This window comes from Zootoca vivipara, chromosome 6, assembly GCF_965207765.1.
Source record: "Zootoca vivipara chromosome 6, rZooViv2.hap1.1, whole genome shotgun sequence".
Taxonomy (NCBI): Eukaryota; Metazoa; Chordata; class Lepidosauria; order Squamata; family Lacertidae; genus Zootoca; species Zootoca vivipara.
Window position 1 is genome coordinate 24125670 of NC_142589.1, and position 13644 is coordinate 24139313.

At 46.5% G+C, this 13644-nt stretch overlaps 1 protein-coding gene across 1 annotated transcript in view; it reads right to left on the bottom strand.

Moving 5' to 3' along the window:
• Window positions 1–13644, bottom strand: part of AJAP1 (adherens junctions associated protein 1) — a 96976-nt gene that overhangs the window by 43554 nt on the left and 39778 nt on the right. The window contains exon 2 of the mRNA XM_088671080.1: window positions 8913–9649. Within this exon, the coding sequence (XP_088527206.1) occupies window positions 8913–9649 (737 nt within the window). The remainder of the gene's footprint in view (window positions 1–8912; window positions 9650–13644) is intronic.

The following is a 13644-nucleotide window of genomic DNA, read 5'->3' on the forward strand; positions in this document are numbered from 1 at the left end:
GGACTATACTGTGAACCTAAGAACATAGGAAGATCCTGTAACTGGTTCAGTCCAAATGTTCTTCTAGCCCAGCATCCTATTCTCACAGGATGTCCAAGCAGGACAGGAGCCAAATGCAACTGTGTCTCTCTCCCAGCAAACTGACATTCAGATACTTGGCCCTCCATCTGTTTTTGGACTACAACTCCCATCATCCCTAGCTAACAGGACCAGTGGTTAGGGATGATGGGAGCTGTAGACCCAAAACATCTGGAGGGCCGAGTTTGCCTATGCCTAAGGTAAAAAAGTAAAGGGATCCCTGACCCTTAGGTCCAGTCATGACCGACTCTGGGGTTGCGGCGCTCATCTCGCGTTATTGGCCGAGGGATCTGGCATACAGCTTCCAGGTCATGTGGCCAGCATGACAAAGCCGCTTCTGGCGAACCAGAGCAGCACACGGAAACGCCGTTTACCTCCCCGCTTGGAGCGGTACCTATTTATCTACTTACACTTTGATGTGCTTTCGAACTGCTAGGTGGGCAGGAGCTGGGACTGAGCAACAGGAGCTCACCCTGTCGCAGGGATTCGAACCCCCGGCCTTCTGATCAGCAAGCCCTAGGCTCTGCGGTTTAACCCACAGCGCCACCTGGGTCCCATATGCCTAAGGTAGAACATAGCTATTGTGGCCCGTGGTGAGTTACTAGCATTATCCCCTGTGGCCAAATGGAGAGGCTAAGGGTCAAAACAAACTGAGGGGTTGCCCTAACCCTCATGCCTCCCATCTTATTCCTGATGAATTCACATGCATTCCCCAAGCTGTTTCTTCCACTTGCAAAGGAGAAGGTATGAGGAAGACTTTGAGCTCACCTCATCTTCTTTGAGGAAGGGGTTTTAAAGTCCTTAAAAGTCAGTTTCTGAGCATCGCTGGGGACCGCTTTGCCAGCACTTTCGATTCAGAGGAATTCCACCCACCCCTCAGCACTGAGCAAAAAGTACCAGAGGGTGCAACTGCATTCTGGCTTGAGCATCCTGTGCATTGTCCATCCCATCCTCACCACTAAAAATGTATGGTTTGGCTTATTTCCATTCCATCTCACTTGCATTTTATTGTGAGCTTATTTCCAAATTTTGTGCGCTAAAAATGAAATGGCAACAAAAGAAGATGCATTTAAATTGCACACATTTTACAGATGCATAAGAACCCTGCTGGATCAGGTCAGTGGCCCATCTTGACCAGCATTCTCTTCTAAACCAGCAACTCATGCAGAGACGAGAGGCAGCCTTATCTAAGGGATGAGCCCACCCTACCAGTTGAAGAAGACACAATTTTATTATTTTATTTACGTATGGCATTTATAGACCAGCTTTTTTCTCCAGTGAGTTCAAGGTTGCATGTACGGTTCTCCTCCCTCTCCATTCAATCCCTCACAACTACCCTGTGAGGTAGGTTATGCTGAGACGCAGCAACTGTGAATCCAGGTCACTCAGTGAGCTTCATTGCCAAGTCGGGAGATTTGAACTCTGGTCTCCCAGATTGCAGACCGACACCCTAGTCTCACAATTTACTGCCCACAACAGAGGCTGAGTGTAAGGAAGTTTGCCCAGAACACTGATTCAGCCAGGGGCGCAGTGGAAAGCTTCCTCTCTACATTATTGCTTTGGGTTTCCAAGAGTGCCCAATTGTGTGCTTCTATGAGGCAGCAACCTTCTTTTATGGCACACAAGTGCACTGTAACACGATATAATGTCTAACAAGATGTAACATTGTGTACTGAAGCCAAGATTATATATATCATGTATTATTGATCAAGAGGAACTCTCGTAAAGTTTTATAAAAAGAAAGTTGTTATTGGGTTTTTAAAAAGAAAAGAAAAGAGGGAGGGGGAAAAAACCTTGCAATTTTCTCAAAGTCAGGGATAATGCCTAGCAACACTCTCCCTCCAGGGGAAGATCCTGAAATACATGCCCTTTCCTGTTCGTTCCCCACAACAGAGTGATGCTCTCTCAGTATCACAGCGTGTGGGGGCGGAACTTGCTCCACTTCAAACACATGTTGAACTCTGTTGCCAATAGCAACGGAGCTCCAGAAAGCCTGCTTCACATCCTCGGAAATGGAGGCACCTCCCGGAGGGTGTCGGGGCAGAAGCAACGACTGAATCAGTAAGTGATCGGAATTGGTAGCAAGATGTCTGTTGGAAGGGTGAATGGGCACCCGTTCCCTCCCTCCCTCCCTCCTCACCTAATCTCCAGGTTTCAGCTACGAATAGCATAAGAGGCGGGGGCCTCCCAGTCTGCCACCCCCTGCCTTTTTGTAGCAAACCACTCTAAGTAAGCTGATTGTCCTGTAAGGTCCAGGTAGTGAATGAGGTAGAAATTTGTTCATAATTTAATGCAAAGCTACCTAATTTGCATTTTCTGACCCACCACATGAACAACAACAACAAATGAACCTCCTACAGCAGTGAGTTCCACAGTTTAACTATGCACAGCACCCTTCAAAAGTCACACTTCTTCATATCTGCAATTATTATTACCCTCCGGTCACCAGCAGGTCGCAGGGTGGGATACAACAATTTAAAACTGAGAATTAAAAACAATTGAAGCACATTACGTTCACAAAGACAGGGCGGGTCCTCGGAACACACATCTCAGGAGCCAAAGGCCAGAGTTAGGGCTAGGAGTTAGCTCCCGCTTCTGCACAGTCCTCCTCTCCCAAAAAAGTGTAGATCACCATCTGTCGTGCGCATAGAAATGGTGTATATTACAGAATATAAGTATGCAGGAATGGATTGTATTAGGCAAAATGTAAACATCAGGCGAAATGCATGTGCAAAATGCATGTGAGTTTTCAGACAGGATGAGAGAGAGAGAGAGAGAGAGAGAGAGAGAGAGAGAGAGAGAGAGAGAGAGAGAGAGAGAGAGAGAGAGAGAGAGATGTAGTGGTTAGAGAACTGAACTAGGACCCAAGAGACCCAGGTTCAATTTTACACTTGGCCATGAAGCTCACTGAGTGACCTTGGACCTGTCCAGTGGTGGAGCTTCATGCTCCGGCACCAGAGGGCGGAGAGCAGGCGGGGGCAAGGCTGGCACATGTCCTGGGGGCATGCTTCCTGGCATGCTTCCTGTGGGGGCATGGCGCCCTTCATGGGTGGGGGGGCAGTTGCGATGGCATCCCACTGGGATCGCACTGCCAGGGGCATGGCACTCCCCCCCCCACTCCTCTTCCTCCACCAGTGGGCCAGTTACTGCCTCTCGGCCTAACCTGCCTCGCAGGGTTGTTGTGAAGGTTAAATGAATAGGTGGGGAACATTGAGGGTGAGAAGTGGTGACTGGCTGGCTCAAGATTACTGGGCATAGCTGTCAACTTTCGGATTTGAAAATATGGGATCAGCAGCAGCCCCACCTGTCCCGGGGACAGTCTACGGTAAATCTAACAATCCAGGATAGCAGCGGGAAACGGTGCTGGAATAAAGGAATTTCCAGCAAATAAAAAATAAAAATGGGAAGGCTGACAGCTGTGGCTTGGAATAAGGGAGTTTCCCGCAAAAAAAAAAGGGGGGGAGGGTTGACAGCTATGTTACTGGGTTATCTTCACAGCTGAGCTGGGATTTGAACCCAGGTCTCCCAGGTTATATTCCATCTGCAACACCCTGGTTCTTCACTCTCCTTAAATACCCAAGCAAACACTGCACAGATACTATCTCATTAGAAGTCCATCCATATAATATTGGAATCAAGCATTATGTGTAGCAGCACCTAGCCACAGAAACTCTCTCTCTCTCTCTCTCTCTCTCTCTCTCTCTCTCTCTCCCCCCCCCCACCAGTCAGGCTTTGTAGTTTTTCCAGTGCTGATTGAAAGTGTTTGTTTTTCAACCAGGCTCTCAAGTAGAGAGGTATTTGGAGATTATATATATATATATATATATATATATATATATATATATATATGAAACCCATCTGTATGAAATTTGAAATTGTTTTCATCCATGGAATTGCTTTTCCACATGTGAAATTGTTTTAATTGCTTTTATGTGTGGAGTTCTTTCGTGTAGGTTTTTATTTCTGCTGTTTTTGTTGTTAAATCGCATAGGAAGCAATTCAGAAATGAAAACCAACCGGTGGATAAAATCCCAAAGATTGATTGCTACCTCCTCCTGCCTGCCTCAAGCTGGAACAAGACATTATTCACCTTGGAGCCACAAGGCTGCTATCAGGAGACACGGCAAGCAAAATTATGTACTTTGTGTATGTGTAATTTATGTAGAGTTCCCGAGTCTAGAAATAAATTTGGATAAATTTCAGATGCATCCTTAACCATGTTGCCATCATGCATTTAGAATAATAAAGTGGTAGGATCACAGAATTGTGGTACTGGAAGATACCCCCAAGGGCCATCTAGTCTGACCCCAAGCAATGCATGAATCCCAGCTAAAGAAGCCCTGACACCTCCAGTGTTTGCAAACCTCCAGTGAGGAAGAAGCGACCACTTCCTGAAGGAGTCTGTTCCACTGTCAAATGGCTCTCACCATCATAAAGTTCTTCCTCATGTTTAGTCAGAATCTCTTTTCCTGTCATTTGAATTCATTGGTTTGGATCTTACCCTCCAGAGCAGCAGGAAATAAACCTGCCCCATCTACCATGTGATGGTGTCAGGGAGAGGCAGGCTCTGAAAGGTGTGTGGTGCAGGCAGAGGACCAGCAGAGTGATCCCGAAGTGGGGAGCAGTGATTTATGGCATGTGACGTGGCCTGCAAGGCAGGAGTCAGGGGAGGGAGAGTCAGGGCAGACCAAGAGAGAGGAAGGTGTGGCAGATGTGGCAGAAGAAGAAGAAGAAGAGGCTGTTTAGCCTACAGACGGGTCAGTAGACTCCCCACCTTCCCCTGCCCTGCGTCTCCTAAAACCAGGAGAGGCTTGAAGTGGGAAGTGCTACCTTCCACAGAGAAGTTGCAGCTTGTGGGTGGGCAACCTGTAAGCTGGCAAAGAGGAAGGGTTTCCCTGTTGCTGCAATTGCTCCATAGGGCCCAGATTTGTGGACAGCTACCTAGAAGCATGCGTGCATGTGTGCATGCCTATCCGGAGCATGGAGGAAGCTTCTGTCAGTGTTTCTCTTGCCAACAAAGAGGTAACTAACAAGCGTGTGCCTTCCTTATCTGGGACAGGCTGTGACAGACAGCCCTTTGAGTATTTGAAGATGGCTATCACATCACCTCTCAGTCTTCTCTCCTCCACGCTGAGCATACCCAACTCCCTCAGCCGTTCTTCATAGCAGTTCTTGATCAACCCGGTCACCCTCCTCTGAACACCTTCCAGCTTGTCATAGAATCATAGAATTGTAGAGCTGGAAGGGACCACGTGAGTCATCTAGGCCTTGCAATGCAGGATTCTTTGCCCAAGGTGGGGCTCGAACCCTCGACCGTGAGATTAAGAGTCTCATGCTCTACCGACTGAGCTATCCCAATATCCTTTAGACTGTGGTGCCCAGAACTGGACATAGCACTCCAGGTTGATAGTGCCACACCACAAGTAGTCAACACAGCGACCTTCTGATATTGTGGTGTACAGCTCCCATTGTCTCTGACCCTTAATTTACGCTGGCTAGGCCTAATGGGAATTGTAGTTTAAATCTGGAGGTTGCTGCATGGCTAAAGAGCAGATGCAAGACTGCTGCTTTTCCTTTTCGTTTCAGCAGCCCACCAAACACTCCTTTTAATGCCTAGTTCAGTATTCAGGGAAAGGAATAAGTTAATATCTATTTCTCCCTAGAAGATGGGTCCATTAGAGAAATTAATCTGGGTATAGATTATACTGTAAAATCCAACAATTCCTCTCCTTCCCTTTTATTAAAGAGAAGCATCTTTCTGGGCTCTACGAGTCACAACCAACATTCTCTGCGATTTAATTTACTTCATGTGTGGCAAAGGGCCTTCCGGTCTAAACTTCCGTAATAGCAAACATAATTTGCAATAAATGGAAAGTCCACTTTCAGCTGCTGAGCGAATGGAATCGGTGTGTTGCACTATGAGGAATGAGCATGGCGCTTAGATTCGATTACAGGGCTCCCACGTGTGGATTTACTGAGCTTACGGACAAACCCCCTTTAAACCCCCAGTGAGTACCACACATAAAAATGAAGGATCAGAGGGAGGGAAGGAGGGAGTTCCAGTTTGCTCAGTGGCTGAACATTTTCCTTGAAACTCATTTCATTCCGTTTTCAACTGTAATCCTTTAGTTCGTCGGTTTCTTTACTAGAAAACTACTCCCAAAAAGGGGTCCAGGATAGAAGTTTATAAAAGCAGGCATGCATGGCATGGGAAAAGTGGAAAGAGAAAGGGGTGGGTCTTTCCCCCCCCTTCTCTCATAAGACATCAGAACTCGTGGACATCCAGTGAAACTAAATGTTGAAACAGCCAAGGCAGATATAATAATAATAATAATAATAATAATAATAATAATAATAATACAATAACAATAATAATAATAAATTTATTTATCCCCCCCTAAGTCAAAGCTGGGCTGAGGGCAGCTAACACCAATAAAATTAAAATAAGACATAAAAGAAAAGAAAATAATTAATTAAAATACAGATTAAAATACAATATTAAAATTTAAAATTTAAAATGCAGCCTCATTTTAAGTAGTCCATAAATCCAAACCATGAGGGAGGAAAACACAGGAGTCAGACTGAATCCAACCCAAAGGCCAGGCGGAACAGCTCTGTCTTGCAGGCCCTGCGGAAAGATGACATATTCCGCAGGGCCCTGGTCTCCTGTGAAAAAGTGTTGCACCAAGTTGGGGCCAATACTGAAAAGGCCCTGGCCCTAGTTGAGGCCAATCTAGCCACCTTATGGCTCGGGATCTCCAGAATATTGTTGTTTGTGGACCTTAAGGTCCTCCACGGGGCATACCAGGAGAGGCGGTCCCGTAGGTACGAGGGTCCCAAGCTGCATAAACTTTTCTTCACACAACACAAAGTTAAACTATGGAACTTGCTGCCACAGGACGCAGTAGTGGCTACCAATTTGGTATTAGATTAGACAAATTCATGGAGGAGAGCACTATCAGTGGCTACTAACCTTGATGGCTATGCTCTGCCTCCACCGTCAGAGGCAATAATGCTTCTGAATACAGTCATACCTCGGGTTGCATCCACTGCAGGTTGCGTTTTTCCAGGTTGTGAATGTGGCGGACCCGGAAGTGTTTACTTCTGGGTTCTGCTGTGCGCGCATGCGCAGAAGCGTTCTGCGTGCTTTGCACATGCGCAGAAGTGCTCTATCACACTTTTGCGCGTGCGTGGAAGCGCCACTCGGGTTGCAGACTTTTCAGGGTGCAAACGGCACCCCGGAACGGATCGGGTCCACAACTCGAGGTACCACTGTACCAGTTTCTGGAAGCCACAGGATGGGGAGAGTGATCTTATGCTTGAATCCTGCTTGCAGGCTTCCCATCATAGGTATCTGAGTGGCCACTGTGTACTAGATGGGCCATTGTCCTGATCCAGCAGGCTCTTATTATGTTCTTATGTCCGGGTCATTAGAGGGCTCAGGGGAAAGTCTTTTTGCTGCTTGAAACAAAAGGCTAGAGAGTGCCAACTTCACCTCAGGTGCAACAGCTTACCAGACTGGGAGCTGAATCTTCCTTCAACACTGCCAACATGATGGTATCCTCCACCACACTGGAAGTCAACAAGGAAGTTTAGAGGGAGCAGGGGTTGGTCAACCGGCACATAGGCACCTTTCTTCCACCATCTCTCCGCCATTGCCCCCTGCCCACCCCGTATCTGCCATCTGAGGCAACTGCCTAATTATAGGACAGTCCTAAGTAATTTACCAGCATGTTCAAGAAAATTATTTTGGCATTAAGGAAACCACACTGTGGGTTTTCTATAATGGGTTACAAAATGGCAGAGGGGTGATGAGGATCAGTTGGGCTACACAAGATGGGCTAAGCAGTTAATTCTGTCCCATTTCGGTCTCAATACTAACAACAAGAAATCAAGCCTTTAGTGTCATTGGCCCAGTATGGTGTAATGCTGTGTGAACAAAAGATTCAGAAAGCTCCTTCTGTGCCAACTTTAAAATAATTGCTGAAAACTTTTCTATTCTATCAGGCTGCATTTAGGTAATTGATAATACAGTGGTACCTCGGGTTACAGATGCTTCAGGTTACAGACGCTTCAGGTTACAGACTCCACTAACCCGGAAGTAGTAGCTTGGGTTAAGAACTTTGATTCAGGATGAGAACAGAAATCGTGCGGCGGCAGCAGGAGGCCCCATTAGCTAAAGTGGTACCTCAGGTTAAGAACAGTTTCAGGTTAAGAATGGACCTCCAGAACGAATTAAGTTCTTAACCCGAGGTACCACTGTACAGCTTTCCACAATACAGTGATGCCTCGCAAGACGAATTTAATTCGTTCCGTGAGTCAATTCGTTTTGCGGGAAATTCGTCTTGCGAATCGCTGTTTCCCATAGGAATGCATTGAAATTTCTTTTTTTGCCCATAGGAACGCATTAATTAAATTTCAATGCATTCCTATGGGAAACCGCGATTCGCAAGACGAATTTTCCGCAAAACAAATTTGTCTTGCAAGTCACCATCAGATCGCAAGACGCATTCATCTTGCGAAAAATTCATCTTGCAGGGAATTCGTCTTGCGAGGTACAACTGTAGTTTCCTAATTCCAGATTTTAACTTTTTTTATATGGCTTGGTCTTATATAAAACTGTTGTGAACCACTCTGATATGTTGTTTTATGAATTAGTGGTGCATGTGCATTGCATTTCTGTTACACAGTATGCCCCTTCATACAAACATAATAGACACCCCATGTGTTTGTTTGTTTGTTTTCCTGCTTGGGTCAACAACTGGAAATGAAACGCAACATTTGCACACAGGCAAGCAAATCCACACAGGTCTCAAAACAATCTATAAATATACCTGACGTGTCTCCTGGTATCTTGGGTGGAGGGGCACCAACCTCTTTTCTGTTCCCATCAGAAGTGGCAGGTGGTCCCATTGTGCTAACCACACCGGGGTTGTTCTTGGGTGTGCCAATCCCAGGGCCAGGTCCTTCTGGCTGAACCGTCGTGGAAGCTGCAGTTGTGGTGGTGATCGTGGTGGTGGTGGTGGTGGAGATGGTGGTGGTCTTGTGTCGCAAAACAGAGATGGTAGTGGCACTGCCATAAATTCCCGAGAAGCTCTCCAGGGTTTCCAAAGGGCTTGTGGACCCCCAGACAATCACCTCGGTCTCTGGAGTGGGCTTGCCAATCGCCCGGAGGTATCGTTTCCTCCTCCTCAAGTAAGTCTGGTATGCTGTACTCCCATCTGCCAGGGAAGGGTCTGATCTGGGGGGCGCAAAGTGCTCAGGGTGCCCATTTTCCCAGAGGAGGTCTGTGGCTTTGTGTAGACGTTTGGAATGATACATACTGGCCAGCTGTCCGTTAGACCGTTCCAAGTAGGGGAAAGCATGGTTCCCCGGAAGCCCATAACTCCTAGCCTGCTGCCCGGATCTAAGACTCCACAAAGGACTATGCCAGAATCCATATCGGTCACGGTGACCCGGTCTTTGCAAGGGCCTATGACCGTGGCCCAAAGATTCGCAAGAGGTGAAATCCATGGCAAGTCGGAACATGGCTATTAAAATCCAAGCATGGCTTCGTACAGGATAACCTGACCTGCAGATAGACACAGAGCTGTGTTAGAAAGAAGCAAGAAAACAAACAGAAAAGTCAACAGAGTTCATTCAAGGGGAGTGTGGCAGGATGACGCACTAAAACTCTCCAGACTGTTGCTCATGGATCCGGCAGTTCTGCTTGTCTCTGAAACCTTATCTCACATGAGCGGCTAACAAATCAAAGAGTGGGCTAGCCTGGCACTCAAACCTTTGGATGGTGAAGATTTGTTAGACTTCAACACAGGTTGCCCTTTAAATGTGGCATTTTGCATGGTTGAGTCAGCAAAAGTGGAGTCCAAGCAGGACTAGACCATACTGTTATCCCAAATGTGCAAATTGGCTCAACATTTTGGGTTAATGAGCACTTTTGTTTCCAGAGCTGGAACGCCTCCTCAAACGCCTCCTCAAATACCTCCCTACCCACATTTGCCAAAATATTTCTCCAAAATATATCTAGTTGATGTCCAACAATATTGAACAGATGACATTTCTCCCCCCCCCTCTCTCTATATATAAATGTAAGGCTACCTCATCACAGTCTTGGGATTTGCATGGCCAAGGTATGGCGGGGAAGCAATGGAGAAGTCAGGATATAAAATTGGGTTTTAAACAACAAGCAGAGATTTGATTAGAGCACGGATGGAGGTTCACAGAGTAGCTGTGATTGGATATGGGGGAGTGCCTGAAGGAGTTATGAGGGGATTTGAGATTTGGGTGTAAAGAGAGAGGTGGGGGTTGGCAAGGGGGTTGGTGAGTTGGTGGCAGGTAGGTGAAGTTGGTAAGCACTATGAAAAGGGGTGGTAGCCCCTAATGAATTCCATATTTGCTATTTGACAGTTGGCATGCAGTAGCATTGATGGATGACATACACAAACATTTTGCACTTTTTCAAATGTCACATTCAGAATTGGATATTCGGGCAAAATCTGAATATCGGTGAATCTAACCCGGCTTCCCATTACCCCACAGGAGGGGATAGTGCTCTTTGTCCTCAGGCCCTGCTTGCAGACTTCCCACAAGCATCTGGTTGGCCACTGTGAGAACAGGATGCTGTACTAGATGGCCCCCCTTTGGCCTGATCCAGCTCTTCTCTTCTTCTGAAAAAACACTGGACTATGGGAAGGGAAGGCAGGGAAAGTCACTTTGCCATCGCTACCCACAACTAGCCTTTCTTTGTGGGCCCACAGCATTTACTGCTCAGAGATATACTGCCCTTCAATGCAGAGGTTCGATTTGCATCTAATAGCCATCAATTCTTTCCATTGTTCCTCTCAGCAATAACCAGGTTGACTCACTGCCCGGGATTGCAATTTAGCAGCCCTGAGATAAGCCCTTGTATTTTTCCTTCCATCCAGCACATCCAATAGGCTATAAAACTTACTTTTTTAATGAAATGAAATAGAGATGGAAGAGAGAAGGGAGAGAATGGCTGCATTATGTCTTGCTGACTGGGCATGATGCACAATCCGATCTGGCATGATCACGCAAACTATTCGGAATGGCTCTGGGACCTCAAGGGCCTGACATAGCTCTGTGAGACTGCAAAATCCTATTGTGGAAACTTGGCCAGTCTTGGCCACATCTGCTGGGCAGTGAGAGGTCAACAAGATCCAGCTAGTCTCTCTGCAGAAGGATGAACATGAGAAGAAGCAACACATCCACTTCAGCATCCTATTCTCCCAGTGGCCAACCAGATGCCCCAATGGGAAGCCCAGATGCAGGATTTGAGCACAACTGCACTTCCCCCAGCTGTGATTCTCATGCTAAGGGTCTTTAGGAAAGGGATTGAACCTAAAACTGCCAGTATCATACAATTTTATGGTGCACATTTGTGTGCAGTTCTTGTTGCCTTACCTAAAAAAGAGAGAGGATATTATAGAGTTGGGAAAGGTTCAGAAAAAAGCAACCCAAAATCATCAGGGGGGTGGAGTGAATCTCCTATGCGGAAAAGTTGCAGCATTCAGGACTTTTTAGTTTAGAGAAAAGGCGGGTAAGAGGTGACATGATAAGAGGTTTAAAAATGATGCATGGCATCGAGAAAATGGATAGAGAAATATTTTTCCTATTTTCTCCCTCGGTCGTAACATTGGAACTCATTGACATTCTGTGCAACTTAATGTTGGGAGATTCAAGACATGGCAGGCGTCAGAGGACCCAACCCTTCACAGTAGGCTGCTAGGAATGGATAAGACAAGGAAAGTTCTTCCAGTGCTTTTTATTCAATATTCACAGAGAGAGGCTTAGAAATGCAGCTTCTTGGAGTAATGGTGTTGCTCCCGGTGAAACCCCACCACCTCCATCTCTCCCATTTCTTCATGAGTCATCACTACCAGTGCTGGAAAGGGCTTTTTGCCTTTGAGCTCTTTGCTCTCCTACTTTCAAGGCCCACCGTGTTATGGGAGAAGAGGGGGGTCTGGGATGCTTTCTAAAGACACTGAGTCCATCAGCTGTCTCTCCTCTGGTGCTTCATCCTCCTCTCCCTCCTCTCCCACTATTTCCCAGTTTCCCCCCTCGACTGCCTCTGAGCTGTAACTTCCCTCAAACCCCCTTGTAATTCTGAACTGTCTCTTTCTTCTCAGGAAGGGTCAGGCTGGGGAGGTGGTCTCCACCATTCCTCCTCCGCCCAGTCCCTGACAGGACAGATAAAAAGAAAGTATTTCTTCACATGACACATAGTTAAGCTAGGGAACTCCCTCCCCCAGGAGGCAGTGATGGCCACCAACTTGCTTGCCTTTAAAAGAGGCTTGGAGAAATTCATGGAGGAGAAGTCTATCAATGGCTTCTAGTTACAGCGGTTATGTTCTTTATTCAGAGTTACAGGCAGCGATGTTTCTGAATACCAGCTGTTGGAAATGAGTTATAGTGGCTGTGGGGGGGGGGGAGAGAAACTTTCCTCTATCCACTTTCCCTATGCCTTGCATAGTTTTATTAACTTCTATCATTTTGCCTCAAAAAGAGCACTTTGCTGGGGCACCCACCCAACATTTGCAACTGAACCCTATTTGGTTCAGTGATTGCGGGGAGCACTTCAAGGTGGTAACAATCTCAAGACAGAAATTCTGGCACGCTCTCAGAGGAGGGAGCTATTGGCTCTTCAGCACCACCACTGATGATAGCCAACAGGTAGTATTGCAGCTACTGTCCTTAGGTGTTCTAGGAAGAATGCTTCTTTTTTTAGAGGTGGAGATGGTTCATCTGGTTAAATGGCATTGATTGGGGTGTCAGGGGTGCTTTGAACTCCCACACACCAATGAGTCTCCCCACTGCCTTTGCCACCCCTTTTCTAGTGTCTGGGAAACAGTAATTGAAAGACAAAAGAGGGGATCATTCTCTTCTGCTGCAGATCAGCCAGGAAACTCCCAGGCATTGCTGCGGGTAAGTCAAGAGTGCAAGTTTCCAGAGAAAGCATTAAAGCAAGGCTCTTCCTTAATAAAAATGCCCAGCCTTGCTGTCATTTATAATGGCCCGCCAGACTCAGACTTGAGCCCCGGCTAACACTGTTGATGTGATTTGAAATTTCTCCTTGCAGGAGAGGAAGACAGCCAGGGCACAGGGTTGCCTGACAGGGCATCCATCTCCAGGCTCACAATCACCACAGCCCCAAGTATATAACTTCATTCTGTTCCCTCATGTTGTTTTAACCTTTGTGTCTGCAGACGGGGCAGTCTGTATCCTGTCCACACTACGTAAGCAATTCTTTTTACAACTGAGGAGCAACATTTTGGTCTGGGTTTATAGGGTAGCTGGGGAGGCTCTAAGACTTCATTGGGTCCACAGTTTTACATGGAACAACCCCAATCACACCTCCTGGACTAATACACATATCGGAATGCAGAGATCCCTTCTATTTATTGCACTCTTCCAAATTTTGAAATACAGCTTTCAGCTCAAACAATGGACCAAAATGCCTATAAAAATGCATGTTTCGCATTAAAATGCATGCTTGTAAATGAAATTCATAATAACTATGTTTAGTCTAGGTTTCCCCTCCTATAT